Source organism: Mus caroli, unplaced genomic scaffold (genome assembly GCF_978045245.1).
Source record: "Mus caroli unplaced genomic scaffold, Mus_caroli_1 scaffold_2, whole genome shotgun sequence".
NCBI lineage: Eukaryota > Metazoa > Chordata > Mammalia > Rodentia > Muridae > Mus > Mus caroli.
Genome location: NW_028227257.1, coordinates 52,219,137 through 52,246,616, shown reverse-complemented (window position 1 = coordinate 52,246,616; position 27,480 = coordinate 52,219,137). Strand labels below are relative to the sequence as shown.

Here is a 27,480-nt window from a genome sequence, read left to right as displayed (position 1 = left end):
CCAGTATTTGCAGTAAAAGCCACAAATGTCCATCCAGGCACTAAGAATTTTTTCATAAAAGATATATTTGTTTAAAAATAATCATTCCAACTTTTGTTTGGTACTGGGTGAAAACCAGTCTCCTGCATCCGGGAGGAGTAGATGGGGCTTTGTAGGAACATGCTGCTCTGCATTCTTAGTTAAGGTGGTGGTTACACTGATGCATCTATTTGTTTATATTCCTATATATGTGTGGTGTGGGTGCATACGGATATGTGTGTATGGAGGGAGGGAGAGAGAGAATCGAGAGAGAGAGAGAGAGAGAGAGAGAGACAGACAGAGAGAGACAGAGAGAGACAGAGAGAGACAGAGACAGAGAGAGAGAGAGAGAGAACACGACACTAATAGAATACTTTTACCATAATTAGGGCAACCTGACTCGGCTCTCATGGATTGAACTCCTACCTTGCTGCCGTCAAACAGGCAGAGGCGGATGTGTCTGCTGAGAACCTGTATGCTTGTTCCTGGGAGAGGGATCATTTTACAGCTCCATAGGGTCAGAATCAATGAAACACGGCTTGGTCTCGACATGATCTGAAAGGAAAATTAACCACAACAATTATTTTTATTTATTATTTAAAACAAAATCCATTTCTAAAACATCTTTTACAAATACAGCTTAAGCAAGCAAATACAGCTAGGGGTAGCAATCCACTCTGGAAATCTTAGCACTTAAGAGGTAAAAACAGAAAGACTGGAAGTTCAAGGCCAGCCTGTGCTACATGAGGCCCTGATTTTTAAAACAAACAAACAAACAAACAAGCAAACAAGGGCTGGTGAGAGGGGGCTCAGCGGTTAAGAGCACTTAACTTAACTACTCTTCCAGAGGTCCTGAGTTCAATTCCCAGCAACCACATGGTGGCTCACAACTATCTGTAATGGGATCTGATGCCCTCTTCTGGTGGGTCTGAAGACAGCTACAGTGTACTCATATATATTACATAAATAATTATTTAGGAAAAAGAAAGCAACAAGCAAGCAAAGGAATAAAAAGAAGACATATAAACTAAAATACAAAACCCAAGAATTTTACACACGCATATATGCACAACATAGTTTTGGTGACTTTCACTTAAAATCAAAATCAGTCATTTTCCTAGAACTACATTTGAACATTGCAATTCTCTTACTTGTAAACTGCAATGAAAAGGACACGCAGACTCACAGGTTAGAATACACCTCCGAGCCATTCTGTAAGATGTGTGTGGGCATGCACAGGTGCCACAGTGCAGCACCGGGACAAGGCATTGGTGTCCAGGTTCGTGCCGAGTTCCCTAAGTGCCGCAGTCAGAAGAGGAGTCTCCTCCTCCTCGAGTAGCTTTTGTTCATGGTGTTTCATCACAGCAATAGAAACCTCAAGCGCAACCACCGCTCTCGGAGGCTATAAAACCTAAACAACCGCTGGGGTCAGGGAGGCCTGCTAGAGTAGTTGCCTATGAATTCCAGTGTGTGTGTGTGTGTGTGTGTGTGTGTGTGCTGAGCTTTTGTTAAGCCAACACCCATGCTGAGGGGTGGCTTTCCAGTGATACAGCTACACAAGTTGCCCATGCTCTTGTAAGTGACCCCACTGATGGACTGGTTCACAGTGGACTCCACAGTATCATTTCTTTGGTCTGTCATGGCCCTCTCTATCTGGGGTGATCTGAAATATCTCCCCAGTAAAGTCACAAAATAGGGACACTTCACCAAACTATAACACTAACATTTATTGAGTTCTTACATGCCCAATGCTGTTCTTTATCATTCAATTTCCATGATAGCTCTGTGCTGAAACAATTACTGCTATTATTATTAACCACCCCATTTTTACATAATAAAAACTGAGGTAAAGATAGAGGACTAGAGAGACAGTTCAGTAGTTAAGGCACTGGCTGATCTTTTAGAAATCTGGAGTTAGATTCTTAGCACCCACATGGTGGCTCACAACTGTCTGTAATCCCAGTTCCAGAGGACTCAACTCCCTCTTCTGGCTTCTGCAAGTACCAGGCACACACATGATACAAAGACATACATGCAGTCAAAGCACACACACACAGACACAAACACATTTTTCTTCAGGGAAAAAATGGCAGTGGGCTAGAGAGATGGCTCAGTGGTTAAGAGCACTGATTGCTCTTCCAGAGGTCCTGAGTTTAACTCCTAGTAACCACATGGTGGCTTACAACCATCTGAAATGGGGTCTGATGACCCCTTCTGGTGTGTCTAAAGACAGGTACAGTGTACTCATATACATAAAATAAAATATTTTTTAAAAAATGGCTGGATAGTTGGGGTTACATAGTAAGACCTTGTCTCAAAAAAAAAAAAAAAAAGAAAGAAAAAGAGAGAGAACAGTTAATATATAAAGTTAGAATTATTTCTTTTATAATGAGAGAAAACAACAGAAAAAAGGAAGATAAAGTTGAGGTGCAAAGTTTCAAATTATAAAATATCTTCCAGAAATGAGTGTGTTCTCTGCAATGTATTTGTCAATTTGCATGCTATTTACATACTTGCCACCGGAGAGACACTGGACTCTCATTTGAGCAACAGTAACCACACGTACCGTGCCTGCCTTAGCATCCCATGTTAGATCTCTGAAGGCCAGCTGCGATGTCGTGAGCTCTGGCTGCAAGAAGTAACTTGCTCGAAACTGGTTCCCTGCTGAAACAACATTCTTTTTATTTTCTTACAAAAAGAGACCTGAAATTCAAAACCCTAAATTGATACCGTTACAGGACAGGCTTAGCAAAAAATTTCTGAAAAGCCATGCAGTCACCAAGAGCTAACTTCCTGAGACAGATGTACCAGATATATATTAAAACAAGGCACAAAACTTAAAAGATATAAAGATCACCTTATCTGGGTGTAGCAGCACACACCTTTAATCCCAGCACTCAGGAGGCAGGGCAGGCAGATCTCTGAGTTTGAGGCCAGCCTGGTCTACAGAGTGAGTTCTAGGAACCCGCCCACCCACCCCACCCCCTGCCACCACCCTCTCTAAAAAAAAAAAAAAAAGATCACCTCAGGGCAGCTTTTTTAAGAGAGTTGGCTGGAGAGATGGCTCAGTGGTTAAGAGCACTGACTGCTCTTTCAGAGTTCCTGAGTTCAAGTCCCAGCAACCACATGGTGGCTCACAACCATCTACAATGGGATCTGATGCCCTCTTCTAGTGTGTCTGAAGCTAACTACAGTGTACTTATATATATATATATATATATATATATATATATATATATATATATAAAATAAATAAATCTTTTAAAAAAGAGTTCTAAAGATTTAGACAAAAAACATGCTTCATGATAATGATGATGTATCCAAATACTTATATAAAAGGTAAGAAATCTGTAATCACTTTTTAGAGATTTGAGGGGAGAAATTACATAAGTGGTTTTACTTTTTTTATATTATTTCTTTTTTGTTTTGTTTTGTTTTGTTTTGAGACAGTGTCCCCTATAAACACCAGGGGTTCTCTAACTCTATATAGCCAAGGATGACTTGAACCTCTGGCCCTCTTGTTTCTGCCTCCCACATCCTGGGATCACAGGCCAACAACTAAGGAATGTTTATTATAGAAAGCACTATTTATTCAAGAAACAGTTTTGGAGCCCTTGCTCTGTGCCAAGTGCTATGTTAAAAGTCAGAGACACAGGAGTGAACCGGAGAGGTATGTCTCTCCCTCATTAGCTTACAGGACTGAGGGGACTGATAAAGCCCACGCTTGAGTTTGGAGGGTGTCAAGGAGTCGGGCTAAAGGGAAACAAACACATCCCATGGCAGGCATCCCTGGAAAGGATGGAAAGGGGTGGGCATTTTAGAACAGGGAAGAACAATTCCATCAGAGGCAACTTCAAGAAGACCTTCCAAGGACAACTGAACAGCCCAGGTACATAGTAGACACCTGCCACCATGGGTCTTCTTACAGCAGCTTACAGACAGTTCTCAAGCACTGGGAAAGCCCAGAATGGACACGGAAACAAACAGGTGGAGAGAAGGCTGCTCAGAAGGGCAGATGAAAGAAGGGTTGGTTCAGTGGGCTGGGGCTTGGGGCGGGCTTTAAAGTCACAGGATTAGGTATCCTGGTAACACCCATGGGCAAGTACCAAAGGCAGGAAGACTGGGAGAGGGTGGCTATAGATACAGGGAAGGTCAAGGAAATCAGAAGTCATGTTTGTGCAACAAGGAAAGGGGCTGGGAGCCAGAGCACCATGCAAGGCCTGGCCTCCACACACATGGCCTGGCCTCCCTCGCTGCCACAGGAAGGATGAGGAAAAGATGAACGCTCAAGAAGGTGAGGTTCAGAGCTGGGGAGACGGATCAGCTAAAGCACTTGCCATGTGAACTTCAGGACCTCAGAACCCAGGCAAAAAAAGCCAAGAGCAGTGTAGTGACAAGCACCCGTGGTTCCAGTGCTGGGGTTCAGAAGCAGGGGGTTCCCGGGGCTTGCTGGCTAGCCAAATTGAGTAGGGGGCCTTGTCTCAAAAATATGGTAGGGGACAGTTGATATAGATACATGGTGTCGACCTCTGGCCTCAGCACGCACGCGCGCGCACACACACACACACACACACACACACACACAAACACGTGTATGTGCAGGAGGTAGATTTAGTATCTTCAACTTGTTTGGACAATTATAGAAGAATTAGCATTCAGTCTTGACTGCTGAACTCCAAGTGTACAGAGACTGAAAGCCTGTGTTACCTTCATCCAGCAGCTGGGAGAGCGTGGAAGGCCGGAATCCTGCAGGAATGGCTCCCATCGTGGCTAACACATCAACAGTATTTATCTGCTGAAGAGAGGAAAATGAAAGACTTGTTGTTCCTGTTCCTCTTCTTGCTTTTGTAGTACTTCAACACTATTGCAAGGCAACCCCCAAGAGGGAAAAACAAACCATACAGACTGTGAAGTAAGTAATACTGCAGTGGGGGCTGGAGAGATGGCTCAGCAGTTAAGAGCACTAACTTAACTACTCTTCCAGAGGGCCTGAGTTCAATTCCCAGCAACCACATGGTGGCTCACAACCATCTGTAATGGGATCTGTCGCCCTCTTCTGGTGTCTGAAGACAGCTACAGTGTATATAGATAAATAAATAAATAAATAAATAAATAGAAAGAAAGAAAGAGAGAGAGAGAGAGAGAAAAGGAAGGGAAGGAAAGGAAAAAGGAAAAAGGAAAAAGGAGAAAGGAGAAAGGAGAAAGGAGAAAGGGAAAGGGAAAGAAAGAAGTACTGCAGGGTAAGCCCAGATTCCTCGAGGGTGGCACCTATCATGAACCCTGGTCTCTCCTAAGGACTGTGACTTCTCATAGTGACTGGAGAATGGAGCTCTGGGTTCTAAATTAGCTGCCAACGTGTCCCCACTCCTGTCAAGGTCCACTGAACACATGGTGACCACTGCACCTGATAAGCACTTTAGAAGCAATGGACGCTCTGTGTGTGCGAGCACTCCTAGCGCACCCTGGTAACAACTAAGGAGGGGAATCCAGGGCGAGGAAAGCTACTCACCACACTGCTAGTGGGGATGATTTGTGGGGTTGGGAGAAATTTCAGTGTTATATCATTTCTGATTGACAGTTTTGTAGGTGATTTCTTGCCCTGATATCTTTTTAAACATTTTTTTAAATAGATCAACTTTAATATTCCAAAATTATAGAAAGTTCATATAGAAACGCAGGATAATTCCAAGCTCTCAAATCACATCACAGATGAGGTTCTCTACTTCTTATACAGAAGGACCTAACGCGAATGCCATTTGTATCATGGGCCACTAAGTGGAAGGTGTGCCTATGTTCCCACCTTGCACCTGTTGCCATCTCTGCTGCCCCCCAGTCTCTATTCTGCTCTGAACTCAGTCTGAACTACTAAGCAACAAATGAAGTGCATCTTGTCAAATACACCAATATTATTAGACACAAAACTGGAGACAGAAGGAACCAACCTCTGAGATAGCTTTTCGCACAGCACTCCAGTGGGAATCAGTTCTAGGAAGACAAAGGAGCAAGGTCAGTGCAGGGACCAGCTGTGCCTATTTCAGCTGGGAGTCACAAACAGAGTGGAGTCACCAATCAGCTCGGGAAACTAAACAGTCTTCTCAGGGGAGGCCCAGCTAGGATTCAATGCCCTAAATGGATTACAAAATTAAACTAGCAAAATTTGCCTTCATTATAAGAAAGTGTTGAGTTATTAACAGTAAAAATAAAGCCAAAAATTTCTGAGGCTGCAGATGATTTAGTTGGTAAAATGTTTGACATGTAAGTGTTTTGAGTCCAAAACCCGAGAGCCAACATTAGATGTGGTGATGTGTATTTTTAATCTCAGAGCTGGTGCAGTGAAGACACAAGGTTCCTGGGGCTCACTGTTTACCCAGCCTAATCTAATTAGCCAGTTCCGAGCCCAAGAGACACCCAACATTAAAAAGCAAAGTGCATAGCTCCTGGGGTACACTATCCAAGGTTTCACACACACGTGTATGCATTGCACATGTCTGCACATACAACCCACTAAACACATGCTCAAAAATGCACACACAGGTTTAAGCCACCCCGATGCCCTCTCCCACCTCGTACCTCTGCTTCACCTGGGCTCCATCTGCAGTTTCATCCACTACCTCCACGTCCTCCTCACCGCCCTCCTCGCTGCCTTCACTTGACTCCAGCTTGTCTTCTTTATTATAGGGCTGAGAGATTGTGGACATACAAAGTGATGCTCAGTCAACACAGAATCAAACCACAAAGATGTATCAGTACTTAGCATAGATGAGGGTATCTGTATGCAAAGCTTGTAACATGTGTTTGGTAATTCATTATTTGGAAAAAAAATGATAGACAGGCACGGTAATTCTACAACTTGGGAGCCTGAGTCAGGAGGATCTCGAGTTTTAGCCTGGCCTGTGCTCCACTGCAAGATCCTGCTTAAGAAAAAAAGAAAAAAAAAACAGAAGAAAGAAGAAGAAGCAGGGGGAGGAGGAAAAGAAGGTAGAGGAGGAAGAGGAAGAAGAAAAGAAGGAGGAGGAAGAAGGAGGAAAAGGAAAAAGAGGAGGAAAAGGAAAAAGAGGAGGAAGAGGAAGGAGAGGAGGAGGAGAAGGGGGAAAAGGAGGAGGAGGAAGAAGAAGAGGAGGAGGAAGAGGAAAAAGAGAAGAAGAAGAAGAAGAAGAAGAACAACAACAACAACAATTAGAAGAAGAGGAGGAGGAGAGATAAGTTTAGCTTATATACCTGCCTATGTCAGATGGAATTTAAATTAAAAATTAAGAGAAGAATCAGCAAAAGTGCTGGCAAAAATGATCTTGGAATGGGATGCCCTTTTTAGAAGTAATACTAAATATAAAACCAAAAGTTATAACTGGAAACACAACACCGATAGATTTAGCTAACAAAACTACACACAACTGAAAGCCAACAAAAATATCAAACACAAATGTCTGAAGGATAATAATCCTCATTAATATTATAACAGCTGCTACATTCAATAAGAAATGATACAAATAGGAAATGAGGAGTGTTAAGACCTAGGTCAAATGTTAAGGCCTAAATAACTGTTACCTGGCTAACCTGTCATTTAGTTCTGTTATTAATATTATAAGGTAACTTTCTCATATGTTGTTTCTGCTGTTATTAGGAAACTTTCTCATGCCCAAATTGATTTCATATCCTGTTACCAGAATGATCTGAGCTCTTGGAAAGCAATCACAACAGAAGACAGTTAGACCTGCTTTGTATAGTTACCTACAACAAGCTTGGATCCAAACCACCTAGCCTGCAGCACTTCCTGCACCTGTGTATAAGCTGCCCCTGGGATGGCCCCCAACATAACAGACACACCTGCACCTATTTAGAGTAGGACTTCCATTTTGAGTAGGGGTCAAGTAAAGTTTAAGTTCCCCAAACCTCCCTCCTGGGAACTAACATCTTACTTGGCAGAACAGACACGAATGTGGGTACTGACATCGTGGTAGGCAAGTTAAGGTGTGAATTTTATACAAGGCAAATCCCCTGCTACAGTTGGATACCCCAACCAACTGAGCAGGACAAATGTACAACAAAGACATGTCCCTAAGGAGATGCTCTATTCCCAAGTCCTGAATGATGGAGTAACTTGGCACAGATGTGTGTAGATCTCAGGCTTAAAAGCCCTGTAGGATCTTGACTCAACATTCAGTTCCCAAGTCTGGGCTGCAGCCCTGATCGATCACTCCTGGGGCCTATGCTCAATAAACTATCCCTGTCTGACTGAAATCCGTGTTTGTGTGGTTTGTGAGGGGGCTTCTGGACTTATTATACTCCAACAAGGAGTAATGGCAAATAAAGCCATAATCAGATTGGTTTTGATGACCACACCCAGCACTGTCAAACATACAAGAAAACACTCTCAGGTAATGCCAAATTAGTAAAAACAAGTCAAATCTAAAGATGTCTGTGTGGGTCATCACAGCAGCGGCTGGCTACCTGTTCTCTGTCTCTCCATCTCTGTTCTGAAAGCATTTCTGACTACACCAGGCACTGGGGAGGCTGAGACAGGCAGATCCCTGGGACTTGGTAGCCTATGTTGAAACCCAATGAGAGACCTTGACTCAGAAACTAAGATGAACAGTACCTGAAACAGTACTAACCCAAAGCACCCTCATGATGGTAGTGTTCCTGGGCTTACAAGCATGCCCCGGGCAGGCGCTCGGGGGGGGGGGGGCGGTAAGTACATTTCCCCTACTCACCGTCTCTTTAAAATTAAGCCAATTCTCTATCTCAAACCATTCACTTACCAACAAGTCAGAAGCACAGCTCCATGCTTATTACCATCAACATGGAAACACTTTAGTTGGAAAGGCAGAAATGGTCAGGACTAACCTCCAAGTAGGTCCTGGGAATGAGACCCTCAACTCCTTCAGCATCCTTAGCCAGCCACCAACCATCAGGCTTCTTTTCAATTATATGGAGAATGTCCCCTTTCTTAAATGGAAACAAATTAGAAACTGAACAAAAATTATAAAATCATGAACAATATTTCATTACAAATGCTTCAAAAATATCTTTTTTTTTTACAAAGGTAAAATGAGCTTATTTAGTCCCATTTAAAAGAAAAAGAAAAAAATCCATAACACTCTACTACTGACTCTTTGTGACTATAAATGAACCATCACATGAAGCATATATTCACGTGACAAGCACCTTTTCACTGTGTGTGCGTGTGTGTGTGTGTGTGTTTGTGAATGTTTTGCCTGCCTGCATGTCTATGTACCACATGAATGCCTGATATCTATGGAAGTCAGAAAGGGTCTTGGATTCCCTGGAGCTGGAGTTGCAGGTGTTTGTGAGCCACAATGTGGGAGCTGGCAACCAAACCCAGGTCTTCCGTAAAAGCAGTAAGTGCTCTCAACTGCTGAGCCATCTCTCCAGCCCCCTCAGTACCATTTAAGGCACCATGCTTATGCTAACACTTGGATTATTATAGAAGACACTGTGGATTTTGCATCTCTCTTTGGACATTATCTTTCAGAAGCAGCATGTGAATCCTTGAGGAAAATCAATTCTGTGAAGTTAAAATTAAACCATATGCTGAAGCAAAAGTAGAACTTATCTAATATATTCCAATTAACACCTTGAATGACATTTATGCATACAGAAAAAATATAATCTACCATCTAGATATGGTGAAGGAAGGTAAAATATTGTAACTTGTGAGTTGTTTAAGAGCCCACTGCCCAGGCCTGAGACTGAGAACAAAGCAGAACAGCCCTCAGGCCTGCCAGGGCAGGGCTGTTGTAAAGGCATTCCTAAGAACATCTTAACTGTGAAGATGAAAAGAATTCAAGCATGCAGGCAAGGCCATCTGGCCGGAACCTCCACTCTGTCTATTGCCCCTTGGCGCAGGGTAAAAGTCATACATCAACTGGTTGCTATGTGAACAAAGATAAGCCCCCAGCCCACAGGAACAAAGTCCTGTTGCTCTGTAATCCTTCTGTTAATGTTTAAATAAGCCAATAGTGTGTCGCTATGCTGAATTCCACACCCCTAAGCCCCTTACCCCATAAAAACTCCTAGCTTTCGAGCCTCGTGGCCGACATCCGTTATCTCCTGTGTGGGATGCATGTCGGCCCGGAGCTCTGTAATTAAACGTCCTCATGTAATTACAGCAAGAGATGGTCCTTCGTGATTTTTTGGGTGCACGCCGAATCAGGAATGGGGTGGGGGTTTCCCCACTAGGTCTAACAATGGTAGTGATACCTTTAATCCCAGCACTGAGAATCTATCTATCTATCTATCTATCTATCTATCTATCTATCTATCTATCTATCTATCTATCATCTTTAATGAGCAAAGAAGTTCTACCACTGATGATGCTGAGAAGCAAAGTGTTTCTTAGAGTATACATTATGTCTAATATTGGTGGCATTCTTCAAACTGAAAAGGAATCCTATGAACTAAAATATAAATGTGTAAGTTTTATAATACACTTATACATCATATTCATTATTTAATTCTGAAAATTGGTAACTACAAGGACTAAGATTAGTATATTCTTTAACATTGTCACTCATGTTGATGGCAGACAATCACAAGCTTCTTCAAGAAGCACAAGTCTCAGGCCAGGCTGACTCAGTGGGAAGTGGTTGTCTAGTACTTGCAAGGCCTGCAGTTTGCTCTCTAGCACGGAAGAAGCAAGAAATACCCTGAGGGGTTTTGGGGGGGGGGGTTGAGGGGTGGTGGTGGTGGTGGAAGGGAGTGTTTTGTTTTTTTGGACAAGGTCTCATCATGTAACCTTGGCTGGCTTGGAACTCACTATGTAGACCAGGCTGATTTTGAACTTGCATATGTCTGTCTCTGCCTCCTGAGTGCTGGCAGTAAAGGCCTAAGTCCATTGCCAGGGGCTGCAGAAGTGTCTTTTAACAACTTGACACATGCCTGTTGCTGCAAGCTTAACTCAAGCTCTGCTTGAGTTAAGTAATTTCATGCATATCACAAGTATAAAATTTACCCTTATTAGGAGTTATCAAACCTGCAGCTATTTTTTCAAAAAAAAAAAAAAAACCAAATCTTTAGAAGGAGTAATTTTAATAAGAGAGCCTCTGATTAGTGCTACTTAGATATTTTGGTTATTTTTCTAAAGATGGATTATTCTCAGGCCTGTGTAACATGAGCACACATAGCCTTTTGTACTGTTAGCCATGCAGTTACCCTGGCTATCCTGCAGATTACTCCACCTTACCTTAAAGGTCAAGTCCCCAGTCTGCTGAGCAGCGAAGTCCCCAAGAGCAATATATGTGACAGTTTCTGTTTCTGCTTGTTTCGGGGAGGCTTGTTCTTGCTTTCCGTCCCCATCCCCTTCTGACTCTTCTTCCTCTCCACCAGTTTCTTCAGTTTCTTCATCATCTTCAGTCGTGTCATCTTCCTCCTTGTCACTGTGTGCCTCAACTCTGTAAAAAACACTTCTATCAGGAGGACCATCTGGAGTTGCATGGGGGCTGGTGGAGGGGGGAGGGCAGTTCTATCAGGAAGACACCTGGAGTTGAATCCTGGCATAGTGACTGAGCAGAGAAGGCCTGCATGGACAAGAGCAGCTCTACATTTGGAGCTGGAAGTGGAAGGAAGCAGGAAAGTTTGGCTGACAGTTTTCACCCACAGGCTGAGCTCATGGGTGGGAGGCACTGAGGGTGGAGGAGCCGGAGTGGTCCCTGCGCAAACTGCTCAAGCATCTTATTCGGTGCAGACAGCATGGGCACAGGTTTCAATTCTGCCTCTGCTCATCCCTCCTTGAATAAACTCGGGTAGATTAGCTGGTCTGTGTTTGCAGTGCTGGGAATGGAACTGGAGGCAAACGCCCTACTACTGAGCCATCACCCCAGTCCATGGCCAAACTGTGGCCGCAGCCTCCCAAGTGTGCGATTAGAGACATGTACCACCACACTCATAAAAAAGCCATAATCATCTCTCAAAAGAAAAGAAAAAAGAGGGGAGGGGAGCGGAGAGGGGAGGAGCTATGACTCCTGTCTGCTGACCCACTGGTGAGCTGTCCTTGTTTCTGCTGCTCCTTTGTTCCCTTTCTTGGGTTTTCTCTGGCCCCTTCCTTTCTCCTTTGGCTCCTTAAGCTGGAAGCTCTAATCTTTTCTCAATCTTCCTTCCAAATTACTCATTCAAACCTATACACTTTCCCCTAAGCACCACTTTGGCTATAACTCACAAGTTATATTCATTTTCTTATTCATAACATGTTCTGTCAGTGCAGTATTTTCTTTGACTCATAAGTTATACAAAAGTGTATGATTTAATTTGCAAACACTAGTGATTTCTATTTTTTATTATTGAATTTTAATGTAATTCCAAAATTTCAAACAATATACATGACACAGATTCAAATTTTAGAAACACACTGACAAGTATTTTGTGGCTTCTGCAGTTCCTTTAATTAACAATTGATGTCACATGTGCACTGCCCTTGAAAATCAGCACACTGTGTCCTTGTGCACAGAGATCCATACAGTCTACACAATGTCATTAGTCAAGGTTGCTGAGCACCAGGACTGATTGACTGACCCACAGGCCTGGCAACTCTAGCTTTATACACTTGAATCTGTTGTTGGGATTATATTTCCCCTAGTGAACTCACTCTTCTATAAATATAAAATGTTCTCGTTATGTAGTAAACACTTCTGGCCTAAATATCTACTTTGCCTGTTAAAGTAACTGCCATACTTGGCTTTTGTTAGCATTTGCATATAATATATTTTCTAATCTCTTACTTTGAAGTTATCTATAAGTTGTCACTAATGTATAACTCTTATAAGCAATATGCATATTTGGGTCTACAAAAACAAACAAACAAACCCAAACCCCAAGGCAACCTGACAATCACTCTCTTTTAAGCAGAATGCTAGTCCACTTATCTTTGACGTAGTCGTCTCAGTGATGACATCACAGCACGTCATCTTTAGTTTACTTCTGTCTCATGTGCTACTTTTGTTGTTTCCCTTCTTTTCTTTTAAAAATTTTGTTTACTGAGTAATTTTTAGCATTCCAGCTTGCTGTTTGTAAAGTTTTCTTAGTTATGCATTTATAATAGACTACCTGCTTATATTGCTCATTTACCTCCCTTAAGTTTTATTTTGTTTTGGCATGTCTAGTCATTTTTTATTAGATCCTGTGATGGGCATATTTATACACGGGATCATATTGTGTTCTTACAGTGCTGATATGTTTAGTGTTATACAGCATTAGCCCAGGATGTCCTGGAACTCCCTCTGTAGACCAGGCTGGGCCTTAAACTCAGAGGTCCACCTGCCCCTGCCTCTGGAGTGCTGTGCACAACCATTGCCTGGTTCTTGTTACAGTTCTTTACTCTAGGATTTAAGTCTGAATTTTTCCAGCTTTATAATCTGTTAAGCTCTCAGATTCTTCTTCTCTTCCTTCTCCTCTTCCTCTTCCTCCTTTTTTTTTCTTTTAGTCAGGGTTTCTCTACATAACCCTGACTACTGGGCTGGAACACTTACATAGTGGAACATGTAAACCACGTCAGCCTCAAACTCACAGAGCTGTCTCTGCCTTCAAAGTGTTGAGATTAAAGGCGTGCACTACTAAACCTAGTGTTCTCAGTTCTTAGTAAAGGCCTTCTATTCGGTCTTTGGAATCATGTCCTAGGCAGCCCAAGCACACACCAGACTTCTGTACTTGTCTTTCTTCAGTCCTTTCACTCTGAGGTACCAGGACTCAGTCCCAGTGGACTTAGCAATTCTAAAATTTGATCTCTGGCACCTCAGCCCAGTAAGGCTGGTTGCTTGCTTAGAGTCCATTTCATCCCTAGGAAACAGGCAAAAGCCAGGACTCACTTTGAATATCTCCAGTGTATGCAGGATGTTAGTCCAGCGTTGTGCAATGTCTTCCAAGAGCCTAACCCCCTCATCCCCCCATCTTATAGTTGTTTCTAATGGGAGCAGAAACACAACACTGGCTACTCTGTCATTCTTAATACTAAACATCAGAAAAATCCCAGAGTGTTTGCATGTATACTACCCATCAGCATCCTACCCAGAGTTCAGAGTAAAAGGCTGAAGACCAAGCTGGGCATGGTGGCACACACCCACAATTCCTGCCCCGAGGCTGCTGAGGGGGGAGAACTACACATCCAAGCCCAGCCTGAACTACACAGCAAGACCCTGTCTAAACAAGCAGAACACCATTTGAAGAGTCTCAATAATTGATCTTTCTCTCTCCAGAAACTGGATTTATTCATAACTACAGGGGGTTTGCTCTATAATTTGAAAAAACTATTATTAATGTTCTTTCTAGCAACAACAAAATAAAGTGCATGTTTCTGCTTTCAATGTTCCCACATTTATGTCCTTTGAAAGAGGAAATGATGTTCGTGGACAGCTCAAATCACTTCTTTTGTGATTCGCTTCCAAGGCAGCATGTGTATTTTCTATCTCTGGTTTATTAGCTCTTCAGATCTCTAGTCTATTGCCCCTGCTAGAGTATGGTCTGAGAGCAGAGACTACAATGCCTCTTTACGCCTCTCACAGGAGCTAACACATTTTGGGATCCACAAGAAATGCCCACGAATTGCCTGTACTTTTCTTGACATTTCCGGTCACACTGCGGGTATGTCTCTATTCTGAACCAAGTTTCAAAGGTGCTGCCACAGGTTGAGGGAAGAAGGGAGCTTACTTGAGAGCGTCTTTCCTGCTGATGCTCACGGCAAGCTCCTGCAGCTGGCAGGCTAGCTTCTCTAGAAGGCTGTGTTCCTCCTCCTTCCTCTGCTCATAGTTCCCCACAGGTGCAGCTTCATCAGCCTGTGGGCGAATAGGCAGCTGTTTCACTGGGAAATCTACCCCAGATTCCATAAATGTATTTAATGTAAAAGGATAACATGAGGGCCGGAGAGATGGCGCAGTGACCAAGAGTGCTTACTGCTCCAGTGGAAGACACAGGCTAGATTCTCAGCACGTAGGAGACAGCTCACTATAACTCCAGTTTTAAGGGATCTAATGACTTCTTCTGGTCCCTGAGGGCACTGCAGGCATGAGGGGCTCGTAGAATCAGACAGGCATACATTCACACCCATAAAAATAAATTTAAAAAAATAAAAGAAGCCAGGTATTGTGGTGCACACTTTTAATCCCAGCACTCAGGAGGCAGAGGCAGGTGGATCACTGTGAGTTTGAGGGCACTCTGGTCTATATAGGACAGCCAGAGCTACAGAGTAAGATTCTGTCTTAAACAAACAAAACAAAACTAAGAAATATGTGTAAAAACAATAATGTTGTAAGGAAACATTAATTACCAATGTGAGAATACATTTACCTTGGAGAGTTTATAGTTCACTGATTCAGAATTCAATGCAAATGAAAAATTTGAATTTCCTTGTTTCTTTATTATACATTACAGATCCCTAAACCTGTATGGGACAGGTTTATGTAGTAAAATTTTAGGCAGCCCAAAAGATAAGGAAGGTTTGTTCCTAAATTCCAGCATTTACTGGTGGGACAAGGTCCCCAAACCCCTTGAAAGCATCCTCTTGTTGTCCTTGGAAGAGGAACTATTAGGTTTTCATTGCTCCGAAGGGGCCAGCCTGCCTCTGACACAGAAGAGCCCAATGTCACTGGAGAGGTTCGAGCTAGATAGCTGCTCAAGTGCAGGATCAAGCATTCAGAATTGGTGGTCCCCACTGTAAATGCCCCGAGGGGCTTTAGCCATGGCCACCACGGAAATTCCTGTTCATCTCACGTCTGCAGTCACTGATAGGAGAGTTACTGTGGGAGCAAAAGCCTCTTCACCAGGTCTTCTCTCCCCATACATTTTAAATCTAAATCTACACTGTAACACACAAGTAATCTAATGCAGAAGAAAGGGGAAAAAAAACCAAAAAAACAAATTGTTCCCAGGTTTCCTGAACTGGTGGTGCTGGGTAAAGCAAGAGTCTCAGTATCTGAGATCCCAGCTGCTCTGCTCTCCAGTAAAGCTCCATCATAAAGCTATCGGGCAAGGGTGGTGGCTGATTCTGGCTGTCCACTTGACACGCCTGGCAATGGGACTCTCCACAGAAGAACTGCCTCCATCAGACTGGCCTGTTGGCATGCCTGTGGGACATTTTCTTGACTGTTAATTATGTCAGAGGCCCAGCCCTAGGCAGGTGGGCCTGTGGAGAAGGCAGGCAGCTGGATGTGAGCCTGAGAGCTGACGATGGGCGCAGCCCTGTGGGGTTTGCTTCAGTTTTTGTCTCTAGGCTTCTGCCTTGAGCTCCTTCGCTGGCTTTCCTTGGTGATGCCTGTGTTCTGTAAGCAAAGTAACTTTCCTCCTTGAAGTTGCCTTTGGTCATGGCGTTTATCATAGCAACAGAAGCAAATGAAAACAGCAATCCACAGCCGGCTGTGGCTGGACATCACCCCTGATGCAAACCCAGGCTCTTGGCAGCTGAAAATCATCCCCACGTAAAGCATTTGCGTCAAAGGAGATTTTGGTGATTCATCATACTTACTTTGTTTAATTTTTGAAGGGTGTTTTTATTTTCATCTACTGCCTGTTTTAACTGGATACATCTAAAATTTGAAAAGATAAAGTATAGGTCAGTTCTCTATTGTCAGAACTAGGCACTACTTTTTATCAAATCATCCACAGTTTCTTGAGTGGCAAGGTTAATTGTTCACCTAGAGAACAGTTGGTCACATGAAGACAGCTGAAAAGTGACTATCCTGAGCAGGGACAAATGGCTTTTAGAGATTTGTGACCAGGTCTTCAAATCTGGGCTCTGCTGGCCAAGACACTAGGGTGATTCTGCCTCAGCCATGGAGGTTGACCCTGAGCAGTGTTTACAGTTACTGTCATGAAAACAGCAAGTCCACAACTGTCCGGTGCAGTGTGCTTTCTTCTAGATCTGTGCTACATCTACAGGAAACTTTTAGCATCATCAGACTGCAGCTAAGCGCCCGCTCTCCCTTCAGAGAACTCAGATTTCTCAGTTGCCCTAAAACATTTGTGTCGTCTTCCCGCTTTAATGTCTAATTTGATTGTCTCATTTATGTCAGCAGGCATCTCACAGTGTTATTGTGAAGATGAAGACAAAGTTTGCAGAGTCCAGGCACGAGTCTTAGCACAGAGAACAAACTGAGAGCAGGCTCCAGTCCGTCCCTGTCCCTGTCTCTGTCCCTGTCCCCGTCCCCCGCAAGGCTCTGCTCTCGCTCTCCTTCCGATTGGACTGGGTAGAAAGTGGTGTTTTAAACACATATGGAGACATTTACTCACTGATCCTTCCACATTACTCTCCATTACTATTTCATTTTGGGGGAAAGGAAAAGAGTAAGACGGAGAGGGTGAGAGTGAGAGAGTGAGCAAGCAAGAGGGGGTGGGGGAAACTTGCTATACAACATTTAAATAGCACCCGCTGAACTAGCCCCTGGACAGGCAGGCGGGCAGCGTACTTACCTTTGGTAAATATCTCTCCTTTTACTTGGTTCCAGAGCACCTGTTAGTTGGCTTTCAGTCACCAAACTATCAACCTACAGCAGATGGAGAAGTTTAAAACATTGTATAAACTGCCATGTTGCCTTGAGAAACAGAACTTTACTAATTTCCCACAATAGATAATAAAGTTTTGAACATGAGCATACAATAAAGTGGAATTTTATAGTAAATGCCACACCTGGATCCTACCATTAGCATCTTATAATGCCTGTTTATCTATCCAGGTCTTTTTCCCCATGAAAACCATCAATAAGTGTATTCCCTCAAATCATACACCACTGGCTTCACTAGCTAGAGTGCTCTGTTAAGGTCCCAGGTACATCTGTACAACCCTGAGGCGCATGTTTATTGTACTTTAACAGACGGATTCGCTTCATAACCCCGAACCTTACCAAGATGTAGGAAACTGCCCCACAAATGACTTTACTCCCTTCCTAATAAATCCATGCTCCATTTCTCCTGAGATAAAACCAGCTCATTTTTTTCACTACAAGTGAGTTTTTCCCACTCACGGGGGCTGAAGGGACTGGCTGGCATGACTCTGTGTAAGCTCTCCTGTGCCCCATGCTTTTGAGGGATTTCATCCTGTGTGGCTTGGTTTATTCTTCACTACAGATGTGCCAGCACTTTCCTTTGACTAGTGTTTTATGGGCACTCTCCTTACCTCTGTTAAGCTCCCACAGAGGCACACATTCTATGGCTTCTCTATAGAGAGTGCGGAAAAGGCAGTGAGTGGGAGAGGAGAGGTCAACTCTCACCAGCTTCCTCTTCACTCTTGCAGTTTGGTGCCCACAAAAAATGCTATTAAAATTCACCCCCAGGGCAGAGCCATCCATCCAAGGTCCAAGTGAAAGACGATTCCTTGGTCCACAGATGCCAATATGAATATCTTCAGGTATGGGCACTGGCAAAACTAGCTAATAGTATCACCATGTCCTTTCCAGATATGGCATTAAAGGGCTTCTCACACCTCATCAAGGAGACTTTCTTTACAATGGACAATTACAGGAAACCACAACAGATCAAAGTGGCAGAGTTGTGGAGCCCAGTCCCAGCTGATACATCTACAACAAACTGCACCTAAGGCTCAGGCATCACTGCAGAAGAGGGGATGGAACGATTGTAAGAGCCAAGGAACGGGAAGCTTGCTGTGGGATTGTCTCCTAGAAATCTGAGAGAAGCCAGACTGATAAAAGTCTCACCAATACGGCTGCCCAACAAGACTTGAACAACCCGGCGTCCCCAATAGACATGCTAGTGTGAAAGAGATAGAGCTTAGAGACTGGCCTAGACAGAGAAATGCGGACAACTAAGGAAGGCTGAGAGCAGGGGAAATAGCCTTCCCCAGCGAAGAGCACACCAAATGGTTAACCAATAGCAAATGGTCAGCCCTGAAAACATACGTGAGAGTAACGTTATACAGACGGAGCAGGAGCAGGCTGTATTTATATATTTAGGAATATACACACACCAACAACACTGATTAAAGAAAAAGAGGCAAGGAAAGAGAGTGGGGCTGGGCTGAGAGTGAGGAGGGAGTAGCAGTAGCACATCTCAGGATCTGGAAGGAAAGGGAAAGATAATTAAGAAATAAAAAAGAGAGCTCCTGAGTCAATCTGTCTCCAGATCAAATAATCCTGAAAACAATAACTGATAAGTTTCCCTGCTGTACTGGCTGGTCTTGTGTGTCAACTTGACACAAGCTGGAGTTATCACAGAGAAAGGAACTTCATTTGAGGAAACGCCTCCATGAGATCCAGCTGAAAGGCATTTTCTTAATTAGTGATCAAGAAGGGAGGGCCCATTGTAGGTGATGCCATCTCTGGGCTGGTAGTCTTGGTTCTATAAGAGAGCAGGCTGAGCAAGCCAGGGGAAGCAAGCCAGTAAGGAACATCCCTCCATGGCCTCTGCATCAGCTCCTGCTTCCTGACCTGCTTGAGTTCCAGTCCTGACTTCTTTCAGTGATGAACAGCAGTATGGAAGTGTAAGCTGAATAAACCCTTTCCTTCCCAACTTGTTTCTTGGTCATGATGTTTGTGCAGGAATAGAGACCCTGACTAAGACTCTCTGACTGACTCTCTCTCTCTCTCTCTCTCTCTCTCTCTCTCTCTCTCTCTCCCTCCCTCCCTCCCTCCCTCTCTCTCTCTCTCTCTCTCTCTCTCTCTCTCTCTCTCTCTCTCTCTCTCTCTCTCCTTTCTCTCTCTCCTTTCTCTCACTGTTCTGTCTCGCCCTGACACAGTATAACCTAGGTGGGAAGCCATGTTGCATTAGACCAGAACATGCAATGCAACATAGCAAAATCCTGGGCCAAGGTCATCCCCTCAACCTATTTCAGAGGCACCCAGTCAGGTCTGGGAGCTCACTGGAGCTGTCTTCTGTCTCTTGAGACCTGCTTGGTCAAGTTTCTAGGCTTGGGAGACTTTCTATGGCTGAGAGAACTGCTAGATCAGCCAAAAACTCTGAGAACCTCCCATGGCCCTGTGGATTCTCAACCCTGGCACTGTGACAGCTGGGGTCACTTGCTTCACAGGTGTGTTTGGTCATTTTGAGGACGCTCTAAGTGACTGGATATTGACCCGTTTCTGCTTTTGTTCCTCATCCACTCCAAATTTTCTATAGAATTGAAACCAGTGACAGTAACTCTCCTTTGCCTTTAGTGCAAATCTGTCCTCAAAATACACTGGTCAAATAGCCACTGCAGGCCTAAATTCTGAATATTTTTAATATCTCAACTGATTTGAACAATTCCTCCAAGACCTCCTCCCCCATAAAACTCACAGCTCACTTAAATATTTTTCAAGGCTCTGGCTTAAAACCATGTCCAGGGCCAAAGTGCCAACTGTTTCTGCTGAGCCTTCAAGCTCACATCTTCACAGATTGTTCCTGAGGTAACAAAGAATCCTTTGCCTTATACTCCCCTCCTCCTGTGTGTCTGCCTAGCTAAGCCTGGAAAATCCTGTTTGTATCTTTAACAGCTAAGAGGGTGTCTCAGTCAGGGTTTCTATTCCTGCACAAAAAATCATGACCAAGGAGCAAGTTGGGGAGGAGAGGGTTTATTCAGCTTACACTTCCACACTGCTGTTCATCACCAAGGGAAGTCAGGACTGGAACTCACACAGGGTAGAAATCTGGAGGCAGGAGCTAATGCAGAAGCCATGGAGGGATGCTGCTTACTGGATTGCTTCCCCTGGCTTCCTCAGCTTGCTTTATAGAACCCAAGATTACTAGCTCAGAGATGGCACCACCCACAATAGGCCCTCCACCCTTGATCACTAATTAAGAAAATGCCTTACAGCTGGATCTCAAGGAGGCGTTTTCTCTAGGGAGGCTCCTTTCTCTGTGATAACTCCAGTTTGTGTCAAGTTGACACACAAAACCAGCCAGTACAGAGATAAAAGGCCCCCAGTTGTCTGTGCTATCTGCAGACACACACAAACTGCTTATGGCTCTGTACATCATTGGTTCAGTCTTACTAAGACTCAAATGTGGTAGGATTGACTTTTGTTTCATACTGTTCTACTCTACTAAGAATTGTGGCTCTGGAGATGGAACTTGGCTGATCTTCTCCAGGCCCAAGTTTTGTTTTGTTTTTTACTTTTCTTTTTAATTTCCTCCAAAGTCTCTGTTCTGGTCAGGCTGGCCACGTGGGGAAAATAGCAATTACTCTGCCCTTGATGTCTGCTGGTACTCAGTTCTTCCTCTTTGGGAAAGCTAATTCCAGGGTCCACATCTACCACCCAAGTGCTGCCATCAATAAAGGAGGCTGCCAGGTATTCTGTCATCTCATGCTTTGGACGCTGCTGGGACATGGTTTTGTATCTGTAGAGTCAAAAAATGATATTATTAAATGAATAATAAGGTTTTATTATGAGTGATAGATACACAAGGCTTTAGATTCTTCAGGAGATGACTTAGACAAGAAGTCTCTATCCTACCTGGGCTTATCTGTATGCTTTGAGACTATGGTCTCTACCCAGATAGAGAGCTCCAGGGCCAGTGCCTGCACTCTTACCTTGAAGCCTACAAGGTATACAGGGTTTGGCATTGAGGCTTGTAAATGTTTTCTTAAATTCCAAAAGCCAGTATCTGTAAAAACTCATTTAATTTGGTTATATTGGCTTACAAATGTAAACAAGCAATTTATTTTTAAATAGAATGAAGTTAAGAAATGTACTTAGTGTGGTTGGTATGTGGTGACCTAGAGGTCTGCCCCCTGACAACAGGAGCACAGCAGGCCTCTGTTACTTCAGTCCCTGTTGCATGTAAATTGTCTATTAGAGATTTGACATGACTGCTTGCATCCGTTGGTTGAGTGTGTGGAATGAGAGTGTAGAAGGTTTTAAAGGGTTTCGTAAATAAGGTTACCTCTAGGAAACAAAAAAATGAGCCACGTACTCTTGACATGGCAGGTACTGACCAGAGTAGCAACTTAGCACTTTCTACTAGGGGAAGCAAGGCATCATTGTCTCTGGGAATATTTCTAAATTGGAAACTGAAAATAATTTCTTCAAGGGGGGGGTAGGCTTTAAATTGTCTCTTTTGCAGCCTGATAGTTACTATATAATCTTGGAATACAGCTATAACAATTTTGTGTTAACAAAAATATGAAGTCATACTTTAATACTAAATATGAGCGTTTGAGGTAATAGTCTCAATTTTTAAAATTTCAGCGTAGCAAACTACTTTTAACCAAAAATTGTGTTTTACTTGTGATCTTTTTGTTCATTAAATAATAATGGACATTGTTAATGTTTGAAACAAACATACAAAGGTCATCATATCTGAGTGCAAGGAGAATCACTTAGACATCTTCTCTTCAGACTCCTTCCTTGAACACTGACTTCTTTTACAAGGCCTCCAGGTGCCTATTCCTTCCACAGTCACCTTACCCTTCTACACTGGTACATGCTCCAGGAAGTTGCACAAAACCGGCTGTTATATCGATCATATTAATCTTCGTGTAAAAGTTTTCCTTTGTAACTCTGATTCTTAATGTTCCTTACAAAGTTCTCCAGTTATTATTTCTTGATTTATGTTCTGTATCTTTGCCATCTGTTAAATTTTATCATGGCCCCTTGGGTGGATCCTTTGCTGAGAAACTCATTGCTGCTCCCCTTTCTGTCAGCCTTTGAAGCGATTCTCAAGAGACTGATGCCCCCAAATGCCTAAAAGCAGTTCGAGTGACCTCTAAAAGGGAACGAATTCGGCCATAGGCCATCCCAATCAGCCCTCTTCCTGTGACTATGGACACTGCTTTTGAGACTCAGAACTAAGACCCCTGGACTGAAGCCTTTGCATCAATAAACCTCTCTGTCTCACCAACTCAGATCAGGGTAACCCCTTCAGGCCCTGCTGGACTCCTTGGCTGCTGCAGTGTTCCACAAGTAAGGAGGACTAGATCTGACAGCTGCTAAGGATAGGCCCTGTGCCCTCCTCAAACAGTGCCAATTCCACACCAATAAATTCTAACTGGTTAGAGATGATGCCTAGAGACAGGGGCCAGACAAAAATTCAACCACAAGCCTGCTCCTATATGGGCTTCTGGTTCTTGCCCATTCTGGTTCCTCTCTACCCCTTGATCTCTCTTTCCTTATTCTCCTCCTAGTTAAGTTGTAAGCCTGTCTTTTACATATTTTACCTATGAACTTCACCTTATACCAAGATAAAGGTCCTACAAGCTCCCCCCTCCCCATACTTCTAAGCCCACAACAGATATATTTACAAATCTGGGGATCCATCCCATAATCAGCTTCCAAACACTGACACCATTGCATACACTAGCAAGATTTTGCTGAAAGGACCCAGATATAGCTGTCTCTTGTGAGACTATGCCAGGGCCTAGCAAACACAGAAGTGGATGCTCACAGTCAGTTACTGGATGGATTACAGAGCCCCCAATGGAGGAGCTAGAGAAAGTAACCAAGGAGCTAAAGGGATCTGCAACCCTATAGGTGGAACAACAATATGAACTAGCCAGTACCCCGGAGCTTGTGTCTCTAGCTGCATATGTATCAGAAGATGGCCTAGCCGGCCATCAGTGGAAAGAGAGGCCCATTGGTCGTGCAAACTTTATATGCCTCAGTACAGGGGAACACCAGGGCCAAGAAATGGGAGTGGGTGGGTAGGGGAGGGTGTGGGGGACTTTTGGGATAGCATTGGAAATGTAAATGAAATAAATACCTAATTTTAAAAAAAAGACGTTTTGATGCTGTGGAGAAACTCTGGCTACAGGGGACCTTCATCCCTTCCATCCCAGCCCAGATACAATTTTTTCCCTTTATCCTCTATTTTCTCCTGCCCTTTCCTTTGGTAGCCCATTTTGGAGCAACAGTCCTGACAATGGGACTGACCAATCACTGTCACCCAGAATTAACTCTACGCCCACTTTCCCTCACTGACCCACTCTGTCTTTTCCGCCTCTGCGCCTCCCCTCCCCAGCCTTCTTGGTTCTACACTATAACCAAACTTCTGCTTACAGCCTTCTAATAATTAATTTCTAAGTCTCTTCAGGAATACAGGATGGCAATCCCCTGATACAGCACAGCTAGTCAAGTTAAGACTTTTCTCCGATATATGACCAGAGGACCCCTCTTCAGTGGACCCATAATTCCCTCCTCTGACAAAGACCCTGCAAGGCCTAAAACAGCTACAACACCCCTGCCCTGTATTTTTAATATTCTCTTAGATTAGGTATAATCTAACTAATAATATAACAGTATATATATATATATATATATATTCCAAAATCCAGTAATTTAGTGTGTGTGTGTGTGTGTGAGAGCGAGAGAATGAGAGAGAAAGCCTTGCTATGTAGCCTAGGCTGGCCTTGAACTGCCTAGATACCCGAATGCTGGGATTACAGGCATGTGCCATCATCGTGCCCAACTAAGTTATTTTTATAATGTCCTTCTGAAGCTTCCCCTGGCTTTCTCACTGTCTCCGTAAATTTAAAATTAGGCCCAGAACTCCATGTTAAGAGTCCACTAAACTCTGTGAAGTCAGGATTCCACCACTGCATGTGTCTTCTTCCAGAATATAGTAGTTGCTTCTTTTTTTTTTTTTAAATTACTGTGATTCAAATATAAAGTTGTCTACATATTTATTTGCCAGATCTTTTGTACTTTAAAATTTTTAAATTATGTTTCAGTTGATAAAAAACAAAAAACAAAAAACAGAACATTGTCAGAACACAGTCCAAGAATGGAGTCATGTGAGGAGAATTCTGAGTGCTTGTGAGAAAACTCAAACAAGACACTCTTAACAGTTTCTTCAAAATATGCAATTGTTCTTGGAATGTGTTTTTATGCTCTTCCCAGGTGTAACAGATAGAAGTGAGTTTATTTCAGCTGTGTTATTCAAATACCTCTATGGAAACAAGTCTTTGCTATATGAGGTCTGTCCTTTTGATTGTATACCGCTTGAACTCATGAGACCTTCACTCATTGAGTCTTCTTTATCCACAGAGTATAAATTGTGTGATGCTCCAAATAAAGCTGGCTAGTGCAGGAGACTGTCATCCCCCTCATATATTGGCTCCACCCCCCTAGATCCCACCACCTCAATGTAGAAACAGTACATATTTAAGGATGATGTTTGAATACAAGTAAGCATATTTAATTATTTAAATCCAGGTTAGTCATATCTAGCTTCTCAAAAGTATCACTTATTTATAGTGAAAACACACAAAATTTTGTATTTTTGAAACAAAAATCCCAAACTGGATAACATATAAACACCAGGAAATCAATATCTCTCTCTCTCTCTCTCTCTCTCTCTCTCTCTCTCTCTTGGTTTTTCAAGACAGGGTTTCTCTGTGTAGCCCTGGCTGTCCTGGAACTCACTTTGTAGACCAGGCTGGCCTCCAACTCAGAAATCTGCCTGCCTCTGCCTCCCAAGTGCTGGGATTAAAGGCATGTGCCACCATGCCTGGCCTAGGAAATCTCTTAATCTGTTAAAGATTATTAAATAAGTTATTTAGTGAAAAAATATGTGGTGCTAGATCACATACTTAAAAAGTAAACTAGCTGGGCATGGTGGTCCATGCCTTTAATGCCAGCAAGCAGGAGGATCTCTGTGAGCTCAAGGCCAAACTGGTCCACTTATTAAGTGCAAGACTAGTCAGAGCTACATAGTTGGAGCCTGTCTAAAATAAATTAAGAATTTCAGAAAAACAAATGAACAATCCAGTAACAGCTATTTGTTACCTCTTTTATTTTTTGAGATTATAATTACATAATTTTCCCTGTGGCTATGTTTAAGAGTAATAGGAATTCAGTGTCTTGAGAAAAAAAAACACATAAAGGCAAACAAGAACCATTGGCAGTTTGCTGTACACTCTAGCCCGCCCTGATTTCCCACTACGTCTTTTTATATACACGATGTAAAACAAATATTATTGAAATAGTATGTATTGCACTTTGCATTCTTTTATATGTATATGAATACTTTGCCTGCCTGCATGTCTGTACATTACATGCTGGCCTGGTGCCCGGAGGCCAGAATCAGGCATCAGAGCCCCAAGAGATAGACAACTGTAAGCCACCATATGGGTGCTGGGAACTGTACTAGTGACCTCTGGAAGAGAAGCCAGTGCTCTCAACCACGGAGCCACGTCCTTACACACCTTTTCTAACTTGATGTCTTACCACAATTCTTTACCCCCTAACACCAAAAGCTCTAGCAAAAATCTCTTCATAGTACCATCAGATTCCATCAGATGATACTGGTAGGTAAGGAATTACAAATGACATCACCTAGGAAAACCACTGCCCTGTCTTGGTAGCTGTGTCTCCTGACAGTCCTTTGTGGTTAAACACTCTTGAAGCTGCAGTTACATTGTTCCTGTTAGAACTTAGGAGGCAAGAACACTCAGTTGTCACACTTGTATAAAAGGGCTGCATCCTCAAAAGACTTCACTTCATTATATTGCTTATGTTGTAATTTGACATTTGCTGTCCCCAAACATGGGCACTTCAAGATCACCAACAGAGGGATACACACTCATGTCAATATCGATTAAAACTTGTTTAAAATGTACATTGGGAGACCTCCCGGGCTCCTCCGGCTCCTGCAGCCCACTCATGTCTCTCTGGAGTACACTTTGCTTTACTATATAAACTTCTGTTTTAAGTTTTATATCCTGTCACTAAGACTCTTTCCTCAAGACAAGAACTGAGGAGCCCTATGGAACAATAATACATTTATGGGTGAGTTTATCCACCCTCTAATATTGATCACTTATTCATATCCAGTTTCTTTTATTATAATAAGCATCTCTGCTCAAATTGAAAATTATTACAAGTGGTATCCTGGAAATGTATCAACCAGCCTAGGAGGATCAACATTTGCTATCTCTTGTCAAACTGCTGTCCAGAAATGCTGTAGCTCATACACTATAGCTTATACATCGCCTGTTTCATCACGTCTTCCATGCACTGTGCGTTGTGACTTACAATCTTTGTGATCTTACCTCTTTTGTGTTTGATCATCTTTGAAATTAACTTTTCTGAAATTACTAATCGTCTGTCCTTAGTTAGTTTATTAAGACTATACGTTGACACCTGTTACACTTTGAGAAAGTGATGAATTTCAAAGGAGAGGGGCGCCGGGCTACTTTAGACAAGGGCCGGAGGGATGAGGGGTGTTGAGGGTTGGTGAGTCGTTAGACCGAATTCTTAGTTGACCCGCAAGGCTTTCTGGAGGTTTTATCTACGGCGGGGGCCCCGGGTTAGAACCGGGCGCTTGGCTCCCGGTGAGGAGCTGGGATGTGGGGCCCTCTACCCCGGACCTACCTGCAGCTTCAGCTCCTGCCCGCGGCGCCTCAGCGCCTGCAGCGGGTCCCGCGGCCGCCGGGCGAGCATCGGCCTAGCCGCCGCCGGCGGGACCGCGCCGGTTGTCAGGGAAACCAAAGCTAGGGCTCAGCAAGATGACGCTATCAGCGGGCGCCACAACCCCGTGCCACAGGTTGCATTAAACGGTCGGTTTAGGCTTTGCAAAAAAAAAAAAAAAAAAAAA

The 27,480-nt window shown here is 43.3% G+C and overlaps 1 protein-coding gene across 4 annotated transcripts in view; it reads right to left on the bottom strand.

Moving 5' to 3' along the window:
* Nphp1 (nephrocystin 1) overlaps nt 1-27,351 on the bottom strand; it is a 49,708-nt gene extending 22,357 nt beyond the window's left edge. Inside the window, exons 1-11 of one of the 4 annotated variants that reach the window (XM_021183840.2) lie at nt 27,258-27,351; nt 17,428-17,501; nt 16,484-16,544; nt 14,674-14,798; nt 11,222-11,429; nt 8,863-8,964; nt 6,589-6,698; nt 5,961-6,003; nt 4,726-4,813; nt 2,585-2,682; nt 445-573 (exon numbers count right to left, since the gene is read on the bottom strand). In XM_021183840.2, the coding sequence (XP_021039499.1) occupies nt 445-573; nt 2,585-2,682; nt 4,726-4,813; nt 5,961-6,003; nt 6,589-6,698; nt 8,863-8,964; nt 11,222-11,429; nt 14,674-14,798; nt 16,484-16,544; nt 17,428-17,501; nt 27,258-27,326 (1,107 nt within the window). In that variant the 5' untranslated portion in view covers nt 27,327-27,351. The remainder of the gene's footprint in view (nt 1-444; nt 574-2,584; nt 2,683-4,725; nt 4,814-5,960; nt 6,004-6,588; nt 6,699-8,862; nt 8,965-11,221; nt 11,430-14,673; nt 14,799-16,483; nt 16,545-17,427; nt 17,502-27,257) is intronic. The other 3 variants (XM_021183845.2, XM_021183849.3, XM_021183855.2) reach the window with 3 other exon arrangements.
* Between the last annotated feature and the right edge of the window lie 129 nt (nt 27,352-27,480).